This window comes from Thamnophis sirtalis, unplaced genomic scaffold (genome assembly GCF_051295495.1).
Source record: "Thamnophis sirtalis isolate CommonGarterSnake01/CBP01778 unplaced genomic scaffold, rThaSir2_p1.2 scaffold_18, whole genome shotgun sequence".
NCBI lineage: Eukaryota > Metazoa > Chordata > Lepidosauria > Squamata > Natricidae > Thamnophis > Thamnophis sirtalis.
Genome location: NW_028261398.1, coordinates 172,949 through 195,891, shown reverse-complemented (window position 1 = coordinate 195,891; position 22,943 = coordinate 172,949). Strand labels below are relative to the sequence as shown.

Here is a 22,943-nt window from a genome sequence, read left to right as displayed (position 1 = left end):
TGGTAACTCCTGCATCCAAATTCTCAGAATCCTCTTTTTGCCCCACTCCCAAAGTCCATCGGGGCCAAACCGCAGGCTCTTCTACCCTTAGGCCAGCTAGCCTTTCAGGTAAAGATGGTTCTGCAGTTTCTCTTCCAGTCTCCTCATCATCGCTCGCTTGCAATGACATTTTCTCCATTCCTTCTTGTGAGTACACCCCCCACGGTAGGTTGAAAACTCCTGGTGGGGTGTGAGTGAGTCTTTGCTTACTGTCAGCACTCCTCCATTGAATAATTAGGAAAGAAAACCACGAGACTCCATTGATAGAAATCAAGTGTACTTTTACTAATTATAAATGATCAGAAGCGTAGCAAAGCGAAGACTGATTATTTAGGCGCGAAAGCAAATGATATATAGAATAACCCATTCCCCACCCCTTGGCATCCCAGTTACAGTCCAATCATAATTCTCCCAAGTGTCAGGTGCGAGATAACTGCGAAAGACATCACCAAGATGGAATGTTGGTGCCATTGGCCTTGGCAGGAAACCTCCTCCGCATGTGCAGTAAGACAGGCAGCAGAACTCCAGAATCTTCCTCCAGCACAATTGGTATTCCCCTCCCAAATACCATGCCCCCCTCCCCGTTTCAATGGCAGCCGAAGCAGCAGCAAAGCAGAGGCTTACAATAAGCCTACAACCTATACTACTGTTCATACCCCAAGCTCTGGAAATCATTCTGCACAGAAAGTACATCTTTTTGGGACAGATCATATGTGCCAAGATGTATAATAGCATCAACATCACAGTCTTTACTTGGATTCTTGGCTATCTTAAGAATACACCTCTTGTCTCTGCTGGCAGTAGCACCTGGCAGACACCTGACCTCTTTTAGAAACCCCATATCCTTTCCTAAATTTGCATCCCTTACGATTGAATCACAAACCAGAAGGTGACTTCTCCTTGCAACCTTCATCTGAATACAAGCCAAAATAAATCTGAATTTAAATTTAGGTGTTAAGATAAATCTTCAGGTTATAAGGTTCATCAAATGATGAAAACAGCCGTGTCCCTTCAATAACTTAAGGCTGTTTTCCCTTCCTTCCAACAAGATTGCAACTTTCATCCAAATTCAAACTGAAATAAATCAGAATTTAAATTTAGGTGTTAAGATGAATCTTCATGTTATAAGGTCAATCAAAACAGCCGCTTAACGATGAAAATGTGTGACTCAAGGAGACATTGACTCAAGGAGACATTTCCTGGGCATCAGAACAATGCACCTATGGAACTGCCTAACTCCTGGTTGGCATGGGAGGACCCGGCTGTCTTGCCTCCACGGCTTTCGTTGACGCCGCCACTACTGGTGCTGCTTGTGCAAGGGAGGGATTCGGGACAGGACAAGGAGCAGCTGAACGCCTCTCTTAACCTGCTTTTGAGCGCTGCCTGGGCAGAAAAGACGCGAGAGGTCTCCCCAACCACTCCAAATTGGCTGGAGGAGGAGGAGGAGGTGGTGGTGGCTGATCCGCTGATGCTCAGATCCATTCCATTGTATTTGTATCCCCCGTAAGAGCCGGCGTGCATGTTGCCTGGATCTCTATAGGATCCATCCATGGATCTGCCGGCCCCATAATTTAACAGCTGATAGTCTGGGGCATTAGGGTAGCATCCTGAGAACGAATGTACAAAGTAATAACTCATGTGGGTTTATATCTTGGAGGGCTTGATTTGTGGGGTTTGTGGTGGTTATAGCCCCCATGCTTGAGAATTTATGATGCATTAATGAGTTATAGCGGCGGTGCCTCCCCCTCCCCCTCCTCCGCTAGGAACACCTCGGCTGGGCAGGCAGGGGTGCTCAGCTTTGCCAGCTTCAGCTCAGCCGCAGCGTTGGTCAGCAAATTTTAAGAAGAGGCACTTGTCTAAAATGGATAGGATCTCCTGCTTGAGTGGGGGAGGACTAGAAGACCTCCAAGGTCCCCTCCAGCTCAATTCTGATTTGACCAGAGCCCTGGTCAACAGTTGCAACACCGACATTGTGGAATGAAGGTTGCAATGGCGATTGCAAGACACTAAATGGACTTTCCAGCCCCTGTTGTCTTTCTTAGAGAAGAATGCAGAATACCGGAGCTGGAGGTCATCTAGTCCAACCCCCTGCTCAAGCAGGAGACCTGATACCATTTCAGGCAAACTGTTGTACATTATCTTTTTCAAAACCTCCTGTGATGGATCACCCACAACTTCTGGAGGGAAGCCGTTCCACTGGTTAATTGTCCTCACTGTCAGGAAATTTCTCCTTAGTTCTAGGTTGCTTCTCTCCCTGGTTAGTTTCCATCAATTGCTCCTTGTCCTTCAGGGGCTTTGGAGAATAGGTTGACTCCTTCTTCTTTGGGGCAGCCCCTCAAATATTGGAAGACTGCCATCATGTCACTCCTAGATCTTCTTTTCTATAGACTAGAAATCCACAATTCCTGCAACTGTTCTTCATATATTTTATCCTCTGGTCCCCTAATCATCTTTCTCGCTTTTCTCTGCACTCTTTCCAGAGTCTCCACGTCTTGAGACTGATTGATTGGTCGATCTCAAGTAGCTTCTATCCACCTCAAACCCACAAAGTGTTTCCTCCAGGCTCTTATCACAGATCGCTTATGTTACTAATTTATCAGCTGCAGTTATTCACTTAAGAACTGTGGCAAGAAAGGTGGTACAATGGGTTTAGTGACCAAAGTTACAATGGCATTGTAAAAAGTGACTGATGACCATTTTTCACACTTAGCGACCGTTGCAGCATCCTCATGGTCACGTGATCAAAATTTTGATGTTTGGCAACAGTTACAATTTATATTTGTAAATTGTAGTTATGTTGAAATAAAAAAAATTACTATACTATTTTTGCGGTATATGAAAATTTTTGTTGCTCCGTATAAAATTTTTAATCAAGCCCCCCCCCCCCCCCCCGCGGGCAAAGGTGTCCCTCTTTACCAATCTGAAAATCTGGTCACCTTGCCTTTGGCAGGAAGACAGATGAAAAGGTTGAATTAAGGGGTTATATTTTCTCCCTGCTGGCTGTCACTGCTTTGCCACCTTCACCCACTAGTGGACCTGGCCTTATTTTCTTCTTTGTTTTTTTTACCTTGAAGGAGATTTCTAGCTTGAAGGCAAGGCTAGATGTGTCTTCTCTGCAACACCTGTTGTGTTGTGTCTGTTCTGTGTCCCCAGACAAGAGAGGCCACCAGAGCCTCTTCTGCAGAAAGGGAAGCTCCTTCTTTGCAAATGGCCTTGAGGAAAAGGTGAAGCCCATGGGAAGCATGTTTGGCCATCAGAGGATTTGCAGACAAACCCAAGTCTTTAGCAATGCCCAGAACCCAAGTTCAAGGCCCATCTCACCACTATTCCCACCTGCAAATTCAGTCCACAATGCATGCATGTTCAGGTTTTAGGGTTCACAATTCCACGCCAAATCAAATCAACCTCGGTCTCCAAGCCCAATTTCTTTCTGACCCCTAATAACAAACATCCATCTGGCTTCAAGCTTGTTCATGATCAAATTTGTTTTCATTGTTTTTGAAATACAATGAAAAGAAAAATACATAAAGATGGCCAAACCATCTCCAGTTTTCACATGCGTCTTCTCAGTCTCCCCTGTCAGCCCTGCGAGGGAGTCCAGACAAGAAAAGCACACCCAGGAGTGCAAGATCTGTATCTTTTCTGTATTGTAAGGTTGCGTTCACAAAATCTTCCAAGTCTCAAAGACATTTCTATCCTCCTGTCTCTTCCAAGGCCATCCCTCCACCGCACCCTCTTGGTAAATCTTCTCCAGGTTAAATGGGAGGAAGTGGGTACCATTGTATTAATAATTTTATAGCAATATAGCACCTTTTCTGATTCACACTTTTTTTTTTCTTGCGTTCAAACATTTTATTTGATTTTCATTTTCCTTTATACAATCACTTAAATACTGTGCAGTTAAAAAAAAGCAATAAACACAATTCATAACACTTCTATCCTTCATACACCCTTTCTTCTACCCCTCCAACTTTCATTTCTCCCCTCCGACAATCCCCTCTTCTACTTCCCCTCCCCCTCAACCATTCCTTTCTCCCCTTCCCACCATCTCACCCTCCTTACATTCCCTTCTCACTCCCTCTTAATTCCTCCCTCTTCTTTCCCTCTACTCCTCACTTCGGTGTATTTTTACTATTCATTGGTCTATTCGTTTTGTAATTTACACTAAAATTATTTTTTAAAAAATTTTTTGGGGGGGAAGAAAAAAAAAGGAAAGAAAAAAAAGCAACAGTATCCAAGTGCATTCATTGTTTTAAAAATTGAATCTATATTTCCACCCTGCCCCCCTGCCCCCCATGAACCCCCCTCCCAAACCCCCTTCCGACTTCCCAGATCCCATTCCCGACATCGTTCCTTATCAAGCAAAGTCTGGAGTATATTGAAACCAGATAGATTAAAAGTTAAAAAATAATAAAAAGTAAAAAGTAAAAAATAAAGGAAAAAAAAGAATAATTAAAAAAAAATAAAAGGGGGAAACCCCCCCAAAAAAGAAAAATCAATAAACTCTCTACCTTAAACTCAGCTTCCCATCAATATTAACACTTAAACAATATACATCATTCCTAATCTCAATCAATTTATTACTTGCAGGATTTCAAACTATGTTGAAACCAAGTGAGTTAATCAAATAAAATTCTACTCTGGCTAGGGACCTTATCTCTTTATCTAAATATGTATCCATTTCCAAACCTTTAATATATCCCTTTTACCTCTTTCTCTATAAAGCAACTTAAACACCTCAAATATTTCTCTCGGTTTCTGTTCCAACTCCACTCATCCTGCCTCTACCCGTGTCCATATATATATTTTATTATCATCCGTACACCTCCCCTATTTATTCCGCCTTCCTTCAAGCTCCCTGAATATATTCTTCTAAACTTATGTTCAAATAAAAATTACTATAAAAGTCAGCTTACTTTCTGGCTCAAAATAATCTCTAATAAACCTTCACTACCCTCCCATCTGCGCCACCCTTCCCAACTCGATTCAACCTAAACCCCAATCCGAAAGCGTCACAATCTCCACCTTCCTCACCCCAGAGAACAAAACATAAGCAGTTTATGTAAAAGTTCCAAGTTGTCCATCAAGTCCTTTTTTTTTTAAGTCCCATACAATATAATTTCCAAGATGATCAGCATCATTTCTTACAGCCCCAATGTCTCTTGATCGGTATAGCGCTATGCCATTTTCTACAAGACATAGTCACAGAGTGTTATTCAAGTTAAGATTAAGCAAATGTTTTGAAAGCATAACCAAATCCCCGTTCTCCGCTCCGCTGCCCCTCTGAAGGGGAAAAACGACAGCTCCCGCCCTGTAGTTGTGTGATTGGTTATTTCTCTTGTACTTCTCCTTGTATTTGTCCAAGTCCGGGTAATTCAGGAAGTCCCTCCTTTAAAATCTTGTGATAAAAATCTCGGGCTTCACAAGCTGAGTTGAGGCGATGTTTCTGATCGTCAAGTGTGACTGTAATACCAAATGGCGCTTCCCATCTGTACTGTATCTGATTATCTCTAAGTTCTTTAGTTAAAAAGGCATAGTCTCTCCTGGCTTTTAAATGTTTTAAATGTTTTATTCATTTTCATTTTCAATTTTATACATTCACTTATATACTGGATATTTGCAATAATATAATAGTAAGAAAAAGAAAAAAACCCCAACCTAAACACAACTCATAAACCCAACCTATGGCTTTCATACACCCCTTCTCCCCCTCCAACTTTCCTTTCTCCCTCCAACGATCACCCCTCCTACTTCCCTTTCCCCTCCTATCTTCCTTTCTCACCTTCCTCACCCTCCTTCCCCTCTCATCCTCCTTACCTTCCCCTCTTCCTCCCTCCTTACTTCTCCCTCTTCTTTTCCTCTACTTCTCACTATGGTGCATTTCTCTATTCCTTACACCAAAAAGAAAAAAGAAAAGAAAAAAGCAATAAGAAAAAAAAGAGAAAAAGAAAAAGAAAAGATAAGGAACAACAGTATACAAGTGTATTCTTCTTGTTTTATATTGAAGCTATATCTCCACCCACCCACCCACCCCCAATGAACCCCCCTCCCTAACCCCCTCCGACTTCCCAGGTCACACACCCGGCACAGTTCAGTACCAATCACCTTCAAAATATCTTATTAACAATAATAATGAAAATAAAATAAAAAGAACACTCCGAAAAAGAAAACAAAAACAAAAAAAGTAAATAAAAAAAGAAATTGAAAATTCTTTTGCATTATGCTCAGCCTCCCATCATTCTTAAAAATTTAAACAATGTGATTCATTCCATTTATATTTTGTCCTCGTCCCTTACTTCTTTGATATTTACCCCCATCTTCCTGTAGAATCTTCAGATAGCCTTTCTTAACCTTGTATTCAAATATTAGTTTATACAAAAATCAATTTATCTTCATACTTTCACTACTCATCTTCCTATCCTTCGTTTCACGTCTCCATTCCTCCCAAGCCCAAATTGCATAAGATTAGTATCTCGCTCTTCACTTTAAAATCCTGAGCTTTTTATATTATATTTCAAACATGTAAATTCGTAAAATATATGCCCAGAATTCATACCAGTTCGTTCAATCCCAAGATCCCTTCATCAATATCCCGTTCCACCTTCCTTCCTGCCCCACACTCCTTTCATCCCAAACCGCAATTCAAATAAATCTTAGTTCCCGCTTTCCTCACAGAAAACACTTCATGCGCAGTTTGGATTGAAATTCAAATAAGTCTTGTAAAAGTCCAAAAAATAATAATTGAAAACTCTTTTGCATTATACTCAGCCTCCCATCATTCTTAAAATTTAAACAGTGTGGTTCATTCCATTTATATTTTATCCTCGTCCCTTACTTCTTTAATATTTACCCCCACCTTCCTGTAGGATCTCCAGATAGCCTTTCTTAACCTTATATTCAAATATTAGTTTATACAAAAATCAATCAATTTATCTTCATACTTTTGCTACTCATCTTCCTATCCTTCGTTTCACGTCTCAATTCCTCCCAAGCCCAAATTGCATAAGATTAGGATCTCGCTCTTCACTTTAAAATCCTGAGCTTTTTATATTATACTTCAAGCATATAAATTCGTAAAATATATGCCCAAAAATCATACCAATTCGTTCAATCCCAAGATCCCTTCATCAATATCCCGCTCCACCTTCCTTTCTACCCCACACTCCATTCATCCCAAACTGCAATTCAAATAAATCTTAGTCCCCGCTTTCCTCACAGAAAACACTTCATGCGCAGTTTGGATTGAAATTCAAATAAGTCTTGTAAAAGTCCCGTATCAGTACACAGCTTTACCATTTCATACCAAACAGAAATCCTAAAGTTTTATTCAGTCCAAAAGCTTAGAAAGTATTTTAAAGACGTCGCTGGGTCTATATTCTTTACTCTTCTGCCCTTCCGGAAAGAGAAGGCAACCCTCTGCCTTATAACCACGTGTCCCGCTGCTTTGAAAATATAACTGAATCCTCAGTTTCCGCTCTTCTGCCTCTCCAGTGGGGGGAGAACAACTCCCTTCTTCTTGTAGCCAAGTGACTTGCTGCTTGTCTTTCCTTCGCCTTGTCCTTCCGCGTTTCCGAGTGAGTCAAGAAGCCCAGCCTTCAGAGTTTTATAATAAAAGTCCCGAGCTTCCGAAACAGAATTAATACGAAATCTTTGGTTTTCAAATGTAACTGTGATTCCAACTGGGGCTTCCCATTTATACTTTATTTGACGATTTCTAAGTTCTTGGGTTAAAAAGATATAACTTCTCCTTGCTTGCAACATCTGAAGCGGGATATCTTTAAAGACGAACAAATCGTGGCCATCGATTCGAAGCCTGCTATTATGAAACTTTTGTGAGATCGCATTTCTGGATTCTCTTGTGAAAAAATATATAATTATGTCTCTTGGAAGCTGTCGTTGCTCTGCTACATGCGAATTTTGGCGATAGATTTTTCGAATATTCCAATCAAAATTAAGTCCTGGACCTCCCACCACTTGGCTGAAAGCTTCTACAAAAGTCTGTTTCAAATTTTCTCCTTTCTTTTCAGGCAGTCCTCTAACTCTTATTGCAAACGCCTTTGTATTATAATTTATCATTGTAAGTTGTGTTTGATTATTAATAATCTCTTGTTGTAAAGCTTGAATATTAGAAGTCAAGTTAAGATTAGCCCTCTCCAAGGTTTCCAATTTCGTCTCCATTTCTTCAACATAATCTGTTAAAGTAGACGTGACTTCAAATACATTCGCATTTATCTGGGCAATTTTGGTCTGTATTTTATCGCATAAATCCAACACAAATTCTTTAATTTCTTTTCTAAAGTCATTAATTATTTGAAAGAGAAACTCCTGTGTCAAGAAATCTCCAGTAGATGGCGTAGGAGACAAAGGCAGCGATTTGGTAGCAAGTTCTTTAAGCACGAGAGGGGAGGTTTTTTTTGCCTGTTTAGACTTGGGAGACATTATAGATAAAATCTGAGAATAGATAGATAAACAGTGTCTTCAGCTGGTCAGTTCTCAATAAATTATTTGTAGATTTGGCTCATTAATGAGTAGCGGTCTCCGGGGAAATAAAGCCAGTTAATTACGTCATCAATCACCAACACAGTAAAAACGCCATTTTGTATCCCAATTGCGCAGAGAAGTACAAAGGAAAAACAAGGCTGGTATTTAGATAGTTAAAAAAAAAAAACAGATCACAGAAGTGCGGCCCGCTCGTATTATCTTAAAAACAATTTATCATTGTCCTGAGTGCGGGGGTCGGCTGTCTAGGGCTGCAAAAAGGCAGCTGCGAAGAACTGGCAGGAGATAAGAGCTCAGTTACGCTGGATCCATTCTTTGTTCGCAGCCCAAAAAAGAAAGAAGAGGGCTGTGAACTACGAATAAATCCTAACACCTGAGCTTCTGCCTGTCCCTTTCTGCCAGAAAGGGATGATATCTATTGATCTTAATTAGATATACAAACCAGAACTCTTTTAAGAGGAGCTCCGTTGAGCTCCTCGGCGACAGGCTCCTCCCACAGGAAGCCGTCTCTCCTGGCTTTTAACATCTGGGGAGGCACCTCTTTAAAAACAATCAAATCCTGTCTATCAATTCGCAGCCTGTTGTTGTAAAGCTCTTGTAGTATCGCGTTTCTGGATTCTTTTGTAGCAAAATATATAACCACATCTCTCGGAAGCTGTCTCTGTTTTGCTGTCCACGAATTATGGCGATAAATTTTTTGGATCTGCCAATCAAAGTTGAGTCCCGGACCTCCCACCACACGACTGAAAGCCTCAAAAAAGGTCTGCTTCAAATTCTCCTGTTCGTTTTCACGCAATCCCCTAACTCTTATTGCAAACGCAGTCTTTTTATAATTTGTCATAATAAGTTGTCTCTCTGCCTTTTCAATTTCCTGTTGCAACTTTTCAATTTTAGATGTCAGATTGAAATTGTCTTGTTCCAAAAGTTCCAATTTATCCTCCATTCCTGCAATGTAATCTGTCATCACGGTTATAACTCCGATGGTATCCTTCCTTGTTTGGGCAATCTTAGCATCAAGTTTATCACATAGTTCCGAAATTAACTGCATTATTTCCTCTCTAAATTCTCTGAGAGTTTCAAAAAGAAATTCTTTCGTTAACAGATCTCCAGTAGGGGGCGTAGAAGGCAAAGACTGTGGCTTTATAGTGATTACTTGGGATGTATTGTTAAGAAAACAAGCATAAGCATAATTATGAACCACTTTGGCATAGTATACAGTTGGAGTTGAAAAGGTGGGAAAAACTGCATTTGTCCTTGCTGGGTAGAATAGCGGCAGTAAAAATGAACATTTTACCAAAATTTTTATTTCTTTTTCAAATGTTACCAATACTTAAAAGAGATGCGAATCTTTCAGAATGGCAGAAGGGTATTAACAAATTTGTGTGGGCAGGAAAGAAGCCGAGGGTAAAGATGAAAATAATGCAAGATGCACGTGAAAGAGGAGGATTGAAATTACCTAACTTAAAATTATACTACGACGCAGTGGCTTTATCTGCAATTAGTGATTGGATTCATCTAACTAATGACAGAATTTTGAATATCGAGGGATATGACTTGTTATATGGTTGGCATGCTTACCTGTTATTTAACAAAAAAATGGATAAGAAATTTAAAAATCATATCTTAAGAAATGCTTTATTGCGGGTTTGGAAAAAATATCAACATAAATTAAATGATAAAGTGCCCATGTGGGCAATTCCTAGACATGCAATTGAAAATATGAATGTAGAACAAAAACACGATAGAACCACCTATAGACAACTTCTTATCTCAGAAAGAGGGGTGTTGCAACTAAAATCTTTAGAGGTACTTAAAGAAGAGAAGGTAGTTCAAACATGGTTTCAGTATGGTCAACTACAGGCTAGGTGGAAAACAGATCAAAAAATTGGCTTTGTAAAAGTTGAGGATAATTTGTTTAAACAAATAAGAGATCAAAGCTCAATGCATATAAAGAGGATATATAATGTACTAATACAGATGGATTCTGAAATGGAACTGATTAAGGATTGTATGATAAAATGGGCTCAGAATATCGAGGAACCAATAATGCTTGAAACATGGGAAAGAATTTGGGTAAGAAATGTGAAATTTACACAAGCACAAAACTTGAGAGAAAATTTTTATAAGATGTTTTATAGATGGCACCTAGATCCTAAAAAGCTTGCCTCTATGTAACCAAATGTTCAACCTAAATGTTGGAGATGTGGTTCTTGTGATGCTACATATTTTCATATATGGTGGACATGTCGTAATGTCAAGGCATTTTGGATAAAAATATGGTGGATCCTGCAAAACATCTTCAAAAGAAGGATAAAATTCACCCCCCAGTTGTTTTTACTGGGTATATGTATTGACTTTACAGCAGCAGAGACTAATTTGGTTCTGTACTTAATAACGGCAGCAAGACTCTTGGTGGCGCAGTATTGGAAGAAGAAAGATTTACCTACAATTCAAGAATGGACTTTGAAAGTTATGAACTTAGCCGAAATGGCCAAAATTTCAGCATATCTCAAAGAACATTCAAACGAGAGATATAAACAAGACTGGAAAAAATGGATTGATTACATAAAAAGTAAATATGGGACTAAGAAACTCCAGATAGCTTATGCTTAGTATCAGTAACAATTTAAATTGTTTAAAATTTGGGTAACAGTAAGAAGCTGAGTTCAATGTAGAGATATTTTAGACTGTGATTGTCCAAAAGTTATACCACGTATGGTTTTTGGGAAGTCGGGGGGAAGGAAGGGAGGTGGGGATTTAGGGGGAGGGGGGAGGGGGGAAATACAATATGTGTTAAATTCCATGATTGTATTTGTATACTGTGGCTTTTCAATGTTAGTGCGAAAATAGAACAAACCGAATATACTGGAAGGTAATAGAAATATACCGAAGGAAAGAGTCGAGTGAAAGAAGAAGGAGGGTGGAGAGGGTGAAAGAGAGGAGGAGGAGAAGGGAGGGAGGGAATGGATTAGAGGGAGTGATAGGGTTAGGGTTAGAAAGAAGGGGAGGGGAAGTCGGCGTAGAGGGGTGTGTGAGAAGGAAGAATGAAAGTTGGTGGGGGTTGAAAGAGGGTGTATGGTGGGCCAAGGTGGTATATTGGGTTTGTATTGTAGAGGGCATTTTCTATATAAGTGAGGGCCGTGTTTACTACTCAATGTTATATGCCCTGATTAAGCACAGTAAATATGTGATTGTATAGAATGAAAACATAAACATATATATATATATATATATATATATATATATATATATATATATATATATATATATATATATATATATATATATATATATATATATATATATATATATATATATATATATATATATATATATATATATAGAAAGAAAACGCTTAGAATTTTTTGACTTCGGAGCCATTATAGAAGAACAAAAACGAACAAACAAAGTCTCTGCACACCTTGATTTGCAATAAAATACTTTGAGTAAACTTTGGCAATTAGTAAAGAGAAGTCTTCAGAAAAACAGGGCTGAAATATATCAACTACGAAGGCTATAAAATCGCCATTTTGAAAAACAGTAAAACAAAGGAGTTTTTTGTAAGATTGAAGCTGGTATTTTAAATAGTAATAAACAAAAAAGATTTTCAGGAATGGTCACTACCCAGACCGATTTTAAATAGCTTAACTTTGTTCTGGGGGGGGGAGGGCAACCTGCCTTGGGCTGAAAAAAAAACAGCTGAGAAGATCTGGCTGGAGTAAAAAAAAAAAAAAGCTCAGCTTTGTGTTGAACCTCTTCTCTGTTCACAGCGAAAAACAAAGGGCTGTGAATTTCAAAGAGATTCTAACGACTGAGCTCCTCCCTGCCCCTTTCTGCCTAAAAGGGGAGATATCTATAGATCTTTTAGATATACAGACCAGAACTCTGAGGGGAGGTCCGTTGAGCCCCCGACGATGACAGGCTCCTCCCCCGGAAGTCCTGATTCACACATTTTATTGAAAGACAGAAGCAAATTCTCAAATTAAATCCATTATCTTTATCGCAGTAAAAATGGTTCCATAACTTTGGCAGAGGGGAAGAAAGAACAACAGGACAATAAAATGCCTAAATAGGTCATTTGTCATTGTGACCCTCCAATTTGAGATGATCGGGGAGACCAGAGTCCAAAGTATGATGGATCTGTAAGGACCTGCCTCAGTTACCTTCCCAAGAAAGGAAAACTCTCGAAACAATTTACATTTCCAAAGAACTTTTACTGAGAGAGAGTGATTGCAGAGAAGTCACAAAGCGTTAGGCTCCCTCTTCAACCCCCCACCCTGATCCCCCACGTCCATCTGGAGCCAATAAGATGCCACAAAGGTGTTGAGAGCTGAGGTGGCGCAGTGGTTAAATGCAGCACTGCAGGCTACTTCAGCTAACTGCAGTTCTGCAGTTCGGCTGTTCAAATCTCACCTGCTCAAGGTTGACTCAGCCTTCCATCCTTCCGAGGTGGTTGAAATGAGGACCCGGATTGTTGTTGGGGGCAATATGCTGACTCTGTAAACTCCTTAGAGAGGGCTGAAAGCCCTATGAAGCGGTATATAAGTCTAACTGCTATTGCTATTGCTATTGTTTTGGAGATCGCCAAGGCTGGGTGAGGGGAAAGGTTGGTCCTTGGGGCACTGCCACCTGGGATACCGGGCCCAAGATCCCAAGCAGTTACAGCTACAGCAAAGCGAAAGCATGCAAAGGCCTCCCTCCTCTCCACCAGAATGGCAGCGTTCCAAGAGGGGCCGGACAAGATCTGAGGCTTATTTGGCAGAAGAGTTTGGCGACCTCTTGGATCAATCCAGGGGCCTCCAACCGTCCCCACTTGGGAAATTCAGCTGGATGGACCCAGGGAAAGGAGGAGGTCCCTGAGGGCCTGTGGTCCCCTGTGGAAATGGGGGTGCAAGTCACCGGCCCAATCCACTGAGCTGCTTGTCAGGGCGCACACTGGCACCGCAAGCTGTGCGCGCATGTGCAGTGCACCTTTTGGCATAAAAACAGCCTACAGAGTGTGGGCGGGCGGGTGGGTGAAACAAGCCGCTCTACTAGTACGGTCTCTGTTCCTCCCAGCCACTAGCGGTTCAGCAGTCCTGGGCCATACCCACAGCAACCCACCACTGGTGCGAGTGGGCTGCCCCGTGACTGAAATAAAGGGTGGGCTTGAAGACAGGGAGTCATGGATGAGACTGTGGCATGGAGGGGAGGAAAACTGGGACAAAAGCCCCCTCAAAAACCCATGGAGAATAGGGAAGGCTCCCTGAGACCCCAGCATGATCTTAAGCTGTGGAAGCTCCCTCGGCCTCCCTCACAGGGGTCTGGTGGGGAAAAGAATGGGGAATACTGTGAGCTCCTGAATATTAAAGAAAGAAACAACAAGAGTGGGATTTATTTGTGGAGGCGGGGAGAAGATGAGGCAGCAGCCAAAGCAGTTTCTGGGGCAATTGGGATGTGGGAAAGGAAAGAAGGGAGTGGCCACAGAGAGTGACATGGACCAGCCCTGTGGCCACCTTTTGAACCCTTCCCCCAGTAGCGAAATTGGTAATGAACTTTCGTGTCCCTCTTGAAAGCCATCAAAGAAGACCACTGTCAGAACCTCTCCATTAGCTAATTAGGAAAGAAGACCACGAGACTCCATGAGTAGAAATCAAGTGTACTTTTACTAATTATAAATGATTAAAGGCATAGCGAAGCGAAGTCTGATTATTTATGCGCGAAAGCGATTGATATATAGAATAACCCATTCCCCACCCCTTGGCATCACAATTACAGTCCAATCATAATTCTCCCAAGTGTCAGGTGTGAGATAACTTCAAAAGGCATCACGAAGATGGAATGTCGGTGCCATTAGTCCTGGCGGGAATCTCCTATGCATGTGTAGTCCGACAGGCAGCTGAGCTCCAGAACTTTCTTCCAGCACAATTAGTAACCCCTCCCAAATACCATGCCCTCCCTTCCCCGTTTCATGGCAGTCGAAAGCAACAGCAAAGCAGAGGCTGACAACCACGGACATCTGAAGTGAAGGAATGGAGGAAACCTCATCATTAGCATCCATCAGTTGGGTTTCACATGGAGCTGGGACGGCCACGGCTTCTGGGTCTTGCAGGTGGTGGTGGTGGTCTCCTCTGGGAGGCTGGCCAGAATCGGACCAGCATCCTCCTTCCTCCAGCTGCTAAGTAGAAAACAAAGTAAATGGTTGAGCTTTAGTAGACAGGTCTAAGGGCCCATCATGTAGAGTAGGTTGGAGACAGGTAAGTCAACATAATGACATAGGAGCTCTTCTGACCTCTCACTCCAGGATGAGAGGGAAGGGGAAAGAAGGGGAAGGGGAAGGGAAGGAAGGGGAAGGGGAAGGAAGGGGAAGGGGAAGGGGAAGGGGAAGGGGAAGGGGAAGGGAAGAGAGCTAAAGTAAGGGGAGGGAGGAGAGAAAAGGAAAAGTTGGTTTTCTCAGAGGGATTCTTTAAAATGGTACCTTTTCTGGATTTCACCACCAGAAGAATCCCCAAACAGCCAAGGAGGAGAAGACTTCCTAGTTTGCTGAGGCACAGCAGGGCCCAGAGAGGCAGCCTTGAAATGGCATGTCCTGAAAAAGAGCAACAGCCCCTGTTAATCCTTTCAGGAGGTCCCAGAGAATGGAGGTGCTTGTCCGTGTTTGCAGCAGAAAAAAACATTAGACTCAAGTAGTTAAGCAGCACCTGGAATGGGACATATCGCTCTGGCTGGCTGGGATGCAGATTTTACTCCCCTTCCATGCCAAGCCCTCCTTTATCAACAGCTCATCCTTATGTCTCTGGAGCCATTCATCTGCCCCCAAGGCGTCTTTCAGAACTTCCACTTGGCTGCTCCCCCAGATCACTGTGACCCCAGGGGGCCTTGGCTGATCCTCTGCTTCTGCTGGGGCTCTCTGGTCCTTGGGGCCCAAGTAGGGTCCTCCTGTCACTCTCTCCCTCTTGAGCACGGGCTCCTGCTCCAGCTTCTCAGCCCTCTGTTTGGGGCAGGATCCGGCTGCTTGCATCCCAGCTTCGGCTTGGCTGCCACCAGGGTCTCTTGAGAGGGGGCTTCCCTTGGTGCCCTCCCCCTTCCATTTCTTTGTTGGTTGCCAACATCTTGAAACTGCCAACCTCCTGGTGGGGTCCAAGTGGGCTGCTACTCGGGGAGCTGGTTTAATCTCAACTGTCCAGTTGGTGAATCCAGAAAAAGAAACTCCTGCAACATTATTTTACCAAGTATATAAAACTTTACCGGAACGGAAGAAGTGAAACCAGTTCTGGGCTTCCCATGCAAAAGCGAGTGTGGTTCATCCCCCCACCTTTCCCCAGGGGCCACACACAGTCCATTACATCCACCAATCCCTCCTGTGCATTTTGCTATGGGAACTAGACAACCACACTGGGACATCCGTTTTTAGTGTCCTTGAAGTGGGAGCAGTGTCTCATGGGAACCGGCAATACCTGGATGCCATTCCCCCCACCCTTCCCTTCCATTCCACCCCCTCCCTTTTTTTGCAACCAAAGCAGAAGAAAGGTGGAGGTGCAAGTCAGCCTTGACACCCACCCAGACTCCATCAAGGAACCAGAGCAGGTGTTACCAGGGTGCACCAATCTGCACCCACAATGGCTTGTGGTGACTCCCAGTGGATGCTCCTGCGTGGTCTTCAGAGACTGGTCCCAACACAAGGTGGATCAGCATGTGTGACAGTGGCAGGAATTAGTGTGATTGTCTCTTGAGATGGATGTATGCTAAGCCCTCCTGGGAACAGCTGAACACAAGCCAAGCGTCCATAAGAATTGCACAGAGGTTAGGGGAGTATGACCCCATGGAGAACTACATTTGGGAGAAGCCTGGAAACAAGACTGAGCCTGAGCCTGGTCCTAGAATCCGGAACCTGATCATCATCTCCAGTTTCACGTCACTCATGGAGACTTTGAAGTACTACCTCGACCCTCTCGAACCTCACATACAACCCCGAAGGTTTGGCACCTAGATTTATGCAGGGAATAAAAGAGTCCTCACTATTCTTTAGTAGAATACATTTGTTAGGTCCCCATAGATAGCGATCGGGACACGGCCATTCTGGAGGGGGAGGGGGGAGTTTGGGGGGAAGTTCTGTGATGTGTCTTTTACTTTGGTCCTCTTTCTCTTTGATGTATCTTCCTGGGAATGGGAGGGGCAGGGATGAGCCTGGGGCCATCTGTTTCATCTCAACTCCGGAGGAGCAAGATTGCAGCACCTGAGAACAACTTCTTATCACCCTCTCAGCTCCGAGTTCCCAGAACATCTTCACACCTTGAGGTTGGCTCCCATTGCCGCATTCATATTTTTGGATGCGGAGAAAGCCTTTGATCGAGTTAATTGGCAATTCCTGCTGAAGACATTGCAAAAAATGCAGATAGGAGATGGCTTTTTACAGTCAATTGGTGCAATATATCAGCAGCAAACAGCCCAGATCATTGTCAATGGAAGTCTGACAGACTCCTTTCAAATTGAAAAAGGTACAAGACAGGGCTGTCCTCTGTCCCCATTATTGTTTATTATAACTTTGGAAATACTGTTGAATAAGATACGGGGCTTGGGCGGTCTAAAAGGGATTAAAATTAGACAGCAAGAATATAGAGTCCGTGCATTTGTGGATGATCTGGTTATAATATTGGAACAACCGCAGGAATCTAGTAGGGTATTATTGAATACGATCAATCAATATGGTCAAGTCTCAGGATTTTAAATAAATCTAGGAAAAACCAAAATATTAGCTATAAATATGACTATCAAACAGAAGGAAGAACTGGGGGCGATGCTAAGATGTGAGGTAGTTAAAAAAGTTAAATATCTTGGAGTTAATATTTTAATTTCAAATGGGAAATTATATAAGCATAATTATGAACCACTTTGGCATAGTATACAGTTGGAGTTGAAAAGGTGGGAAAAACTGCATTTGTCCTTGCTGGGTAGAATAGCGGCAGTAAAAATGAACATTTTACCAAAAATTTTATTTCTTTTTCAAATGTTACCAATACTTAAAAGAGATGCGAATCTTTTAGAATGGCAGAAGGGTATCAACAAATTTGTGTGGGCAGGAAAGAAGCCGAGGGTAAAGATGAAAATAATGCAAGATGCACATGAAAGAGGAGGATTGAAATTACCTAACTTAAAATTATACTACGACGCAGTGGCTTTATCTGCAATTAGTGACTGGATTCATCTAACTAATGACAGAATTTTGAATATCGAGGGATATGACTTGTTATATGGTTGGCATGCTTACCTGTTATTTAACAAAAAAATGGATAAGAAATTTAAAAATCACATCTTAAGAAATGCTTTATTGCGGGTCTGGAAAAAATATCAACATAAATTAAATGATAAAGTGCCCATGTGGGCAATTCCTAGACATGCAATTGAAAATATGAATGTAGAACAAAAACACGATAGAACCACCTATAGACAACTTCTTATCTCAGAAAGAGGGGTGATGCAACTAAAATCTTTAGAGGTACTTAAAGAAGAGAAGGTAGTTCAAACGTGGTTTCAGTATGGTCAACTACAGGCTAGGTGGAAAACAGATCAAAAAATTGGCTTTGTAAAAGTTGAGGATAATTTGTTTAAACAAATAAGAGATCAAAGCTCAATGCATATAAAGAGGATATATAATGTACTAATACAGATGGATTCTGAAACGGAACTGATTAAGGATTGTATGATAAAATGGGCTCAGAATATCGAGGAACCAATAATGCTTGAAACATGGGAAAGAATCTGGGTAAGAAATGTGAAATTTACACAAGCACAAAACTTGAGAGAAAATTTTTATAAGATGTTTTATAGATGGCACCTAGATCCTAAAAAGCTTGCCTCTATGTATCCAAATGTTCAACCTAAATGTTGGAGATGTGGTTCTTGTGATGCTACATATTTTCATATATGGTGGACATGTCGTAATGTCAAGGCATTTTGGATAAAAATATGGTGGATCCTGCAAAACATCTTTAAAAGAAGGATAAAATTTACCCCCCAGTTGTTTTTACTGGGTATATGTATTGACTTTACAGCAGCAGAGACTAATTTGGTTCTGTATTTAATAACGGCAGCAAGACTCTTGGTGGCGCAGTATTGGAAGAAGAAAGATTTACCTACAATTCAAGAATGGACTTTGAAAGTTATGAACTTAGCCGAAATGGCCAAAATCTCAGCATATCTCAAAGAACATTCAAACGAGAGATATAAACGAGACTGGAAAAAATGGATTGATTACATAAAAAGTAAATATGGGACTAAGAAACTCCAGATAGCTTATGCTTAGTATCAGTAACAATTTAAATTGTTTAAAATTTGGGTAACAGTAAGAAGCTGAGTTCAATGTAGAGATATTTTAGACTGTGATTGTCCAAAAGTTATACCACGTATGGTCTTTGGGAAGTCGGGGGGAGGGAAGGGAGGTGGGGATTTAGGGGGAGGGGGGAGGGGGAAAATACAATATGTGTTAAATTCCATGATTGTATTTGTATACTGTGGCTTTTCAATGTTAGTGCGAAAATAGAACAAACCAAATATACTGGAAGGTAATAGATACCGAAGGAAAGAGTCGAGTGAAAGAAGAAGGAGGGTGGAGAGGGTGAGAGAGAGGAGGAGGAGAAGGGAGGGAGGGAATGGATTAGAGGGAGTGATAGGGTTAGGGTTAGAAAGAAGGGGAGGGGAAGTAGGCGTAGAGGGGTGTGTGAGAAGGAAGAATGAAAGTTGGAGGGGGTTGAAAGAGGGTGTATGGCGGGCCAAGGTGGTATACTGGGTTTGTATTGTAGAGGGCATTTTCTATATAAGTGAGGGCCGTGTTTATTATTCAATGTTATATGCCCTGATTAAGCACAGTGAATATGTGATTGTATAGAATGAAAACATAATAAAAAATATATTTAAAAAAAAAAAAGAGATTGGCTCCCATTGCACCAGACATCGGGGGGGGGGGATTTTGAAGAGTGACTTTACCCTAGTGTTTCTGCGAGGGAAGTTTAGATCCTGCCTATTCTCTCCGCTATCCCTCTCTCTCAATAAAAGTTCCTTTTGAAATGCTGCTTGTTGCAAGAGTTCTCCTTCCTTCAGGGAACTATTGCGATTAATCCAGGAGAAGTCGTATCAAAAGTTGGGCAAAACATCTGTGCAGTCAGACCATCCATCCATTTCTGAATCTGGGCTTGTAAAATGGATTTTATAAGAACTCATCGGATGCAACTGAAGGAGCTGAAGCAGCTTCACAAATGCTGCTACAATAAAATTAGCAGATTAAATCTGTATGTATAATAGCAGTGAGAACTTCTTCCTAATCTTCTTCCATCTCTCTACCTGCAGCTTCAGCCTCTGCCCTAAGGTCTCTTTCAAGGAGTCAAAAACTTACCAGCACAAACTTGCTTTAAGGAGACTTCCTTAATTGCCTCACCAGAAGGGTTTTTTGCTATGCAGGTAACAGTGAGATCAACATTTCGGGAGAGGAACTTGATTGTAGAACTCCCAGGGGTGGGTTGCGTGCTCTGGACAGCTGAGCTCCATCTGAATGTTGTCCCGTCTTCCCAGGTCTCCTTAGAGCAGTGCAGCTGCCAAGCTAGATTTTCACTGTCAGCAGAAATGCAGGTCACTCTCAGCTGAGACTTCTGCAAAGGTCCTGAGCAGGAGATGGAGAGACACCATTTGTGAAAGGCAAAAATCCCAGGAAGGCCAAGGAGGAAGGAAAAGCATCAACAGAGGAGCCTCAAGTAATGTTTTGCACAGATTAGAGCAGAGAAAACATCTGTCACTAATTCCCACAACAATTTCCCCCTCTGCCTTCCATCAAGGCCTCTTTCTACAAAACCAGGGATTGGTTAGCCTCACATTTCACCTCCCAAGGACCCCTGAGAGCCCCTGGCGACTCCGGACAGTCCCACCAGATTCTGAATTGACTCTCTGGAGATTCCAGCTCCAAAGACCCAACTGACATCCCATCCAGGAACCCACTTGGTGTCAGCCTGTTTTGGAAATGTTCATGGCTGCCACAGCAAGGCTGGTTGCAGCTGTGGGAATTGGAGGGGGAGGCATGAGCTTTGGGTTTGATTTGGATGGGGAAAACCTTGGGTCCTCCAGAGTCAGGTTTTCACCAGCTGTGCCAATAGGGCATTCCCATGAAATGTTTACTGTGAGAAAACTCCAGGCCTCCGAATTTTGATTTCATTGGGTCTGCTACTTGGAACCCTGACACTTGGCCTGGCCCAGTTCAACCTTTGCCCCATGGAGAGGGGAGTCTAGAGAGAGCTGCATTGGACACCTGCAGGTCCCCCTCCCTCCAGTGCGGAAGAGTTCAGAGAACACAGTTTGAGCTCCACTTCTGACCCATCATACAAATGCAAGTCCTGAGCTGTGCCAAAACTCCTGCAGAGACAGTATTCAGCCGGTTCGGAGCGGTTCAGGCAAATCATTAGCAGAAATTTTGACTGGTTTGCTAAACTGGAAAATACCACCACTTGCTGACCTCAGTCCTGCCCACCCACTTGCCGCTTGCTCGACCCGCCCACCCACTCGACGCTCCCTCATCCTGCCCACCCGTTTGCTGCTTGTCCCACCCATCCCAGCTCGTGGCCCAGCTAATGGCCTCGTCAGTTGCTTCTCAAATGGCCAAAAAAGAGCTTCAGTCCCGCCACCATCACCACCTGATCTTCATGCTGGCTGTGCACGCCCCCCCCCCCACATTGCCTACTGCACCAGAAGAACAAGGCAGCAATGGTGACGGGATTGAACCGAACACTTTTTTGGCGCATTCAAGAAACAGAGGTCCGTAGTTTTCAGCACAAGAAGCCTTCAGCTGCCACTGCTGGCTCGGTTCTGGCTGACAAAGAGGCAGCTGCAGGCTTCTTGTGCCAAAAACTACCAAAAACTACAGGCTGAAAAAGAGGCCTGGAGTTCCATTACCACCATCGCCACCCTGTTCTTTGCAGCGGCCGTCCACATGCACCCCATTGCCTGCCGATGTGGCACCCCATTGCCAGACCCAGCCAGGATAAAGGCCTTCTGCACCGGAGGGACGGCATCGCAGCGGAGATGCTTGGAAGGCAGCCAGACTGCGGTGTACCTTTAAGGTGCTTCAAAGTGAGGGGGAGGGGGACCATAAAGAGACAGGCCACAGTAGCTGCCTTTTCCGTCAATTCTGTGGACATGACTTGATGGGCATGGCTTGGATGGGGTCATGTGACTGAGTGGGGGTGGCCAACTCAACATCAGGTTGAGTTGGCCATGCCCACTCAGTCACATGACCTCCCACTAAGCCACGCCCACAGAACCGCTAGTAAAAAATAATAATCCCACCACTGAGTTCCTGGCATGTAAGATGGGGAGCAGGGAGAAACAGGGGGGAAAATGTTGGCATTTGTGTGTGTGGGTGTGTACAAATTGCAAGCTGAGCTGGACCTCATCATAGCCTCTTCAACCAATTTGCATTGCTAAAGTGGACAAAACGAGGCCCAAACATCTGATGGACAGAGCAAGCTCGAACAGAGGTTAAAAACAAGGGAGCAGCTGTGAGTTCCATCTTCGAAACTGGACACCCAAAGCCCCCCCCAACAGAAAAGACCCCACCTCTCTACACCACCCTGGGCAAAGGAGGCAGGCCAGGATTCTCTGCCATGGCTGGGATACTTACTAAACACTTGCAGATCAAAGGACTCATTCACTGTTTTTCCATTGTGTAGAAGAATTGTTGCTGTGTATCTGCCAGCATCCTTTTGCTCTAGATGGTTGAGGTGTAACTCTGTGCAGTCCTCGGAGACATTCAGACTCTTTTCCAAGTGAGAGTGAGTGGCCTGGAGGTGACATGTCCCTGTAAAGTTCACTTCAGCAATACTGAATGGTGCAACCCTGATGAGTCCCTGCTCTGTCTTCATCCAGGAAATCCTTTTATATGGTGGGCAGGTCTTCACTTGGAAAGTGGCAGACTCCCCCTGGATGCCATCCACCCCTGCCAGGCCAGAGAGAAGAGCAAGGAAACCTTCAGGATTGGATCACAAGAGACCTTCCAACCAGCCCATTTCTGACCCCCCAATTCCTAGGATAACTTTTTCTGAGAAAGGACAAAATGACTCCCATCCAAAGGACATGGTGGGGGTCTCTGAACAATGGCCTTTCCTTCACAGCGTAGCAAGAGGTATTCTAATGTCCTATGTGGGAGCTCTTCTCTTTGTAGCTCCAAAAGACAATCGGTTCCCTGCCCGCCCTTACCCTGAGAGACCCAACTGTCAGCTAGCCTGCTGCTTGCTGCCATGGACAAGGGAGGAGAGGTCAGTGGAGATATTTTTGTTATAATTTGCAATGACCTTGGAGGCTTTGCTCTCCAAGGTCATTTCTCCCTAGCCACAAGAAGATTGCCTAACTACAAAAGAGGGGCTCTATAGTTTGCTTCAATTTGTTGT

The 22,943-nt window shown here is 42.9% G+C and overlaps 2 protein-coding genes across 2 annotated transcripts in view; one reads left to right on the top strand and one right to left on the bottom strand.

Moving 5' to 3' along the window:
* The window catches only part of LOC148042286 (SLAM family member 6-like), a 979,974-nt gene that overhangs the window by 872,654 nt on the left and 84,377 nt on the right, over window positions 1-22,943 (top strand). The gene's annotated exons all lie outside the window — the stretch shown is intronic.
* Window positions 1,246-22,795, bottom strand: LOC148042288 (SLAM family member 5-like). Its single transcript, XM_087703016.1, has 4 exons — window positions 22,753-22,795; window positions 22,178-22,492; window positions 19,907-20,170; window positions 1,246-1,646 (listed from the first exon to the last, which is right to left on the bottom strand). Exons 1-4 carry the CDS (start codon window positions 22,793-22,795, stop codon window positions 1,246-1,248), a joined length of 1,023 nt encoding a protein of 340 aa, XP_087559142.1.

What these genes read in the sequence shown, in the direction of transcription:
- LOC148042288 (XM_087703016.1), bottom strand. Translation starts at nt 22,795, where the DNA reads ATGGCAGCAAGCAGCAGGCTAGCTGACAGTTGGGTCTCTCAGG. An exon ending in TGACAGTTGGGTCTCTCAGG is followed by an intron (nt 22,493 to 22,752) that starts GTAAGGGCGGGC and finishes CTGGCCTGGCAG; the next exon opens with GGGTGGATGGCATCCAGGGG. An exon ending in CTTTGATCTGCAAGTGTTTA is followed by an intron (nt 20,171 to 22,177) that starts GTAAGTATCCCA and finishes TCTCCTGCTCAG; the next exon opens with GACCTTTGCAGAAGTCTCAG.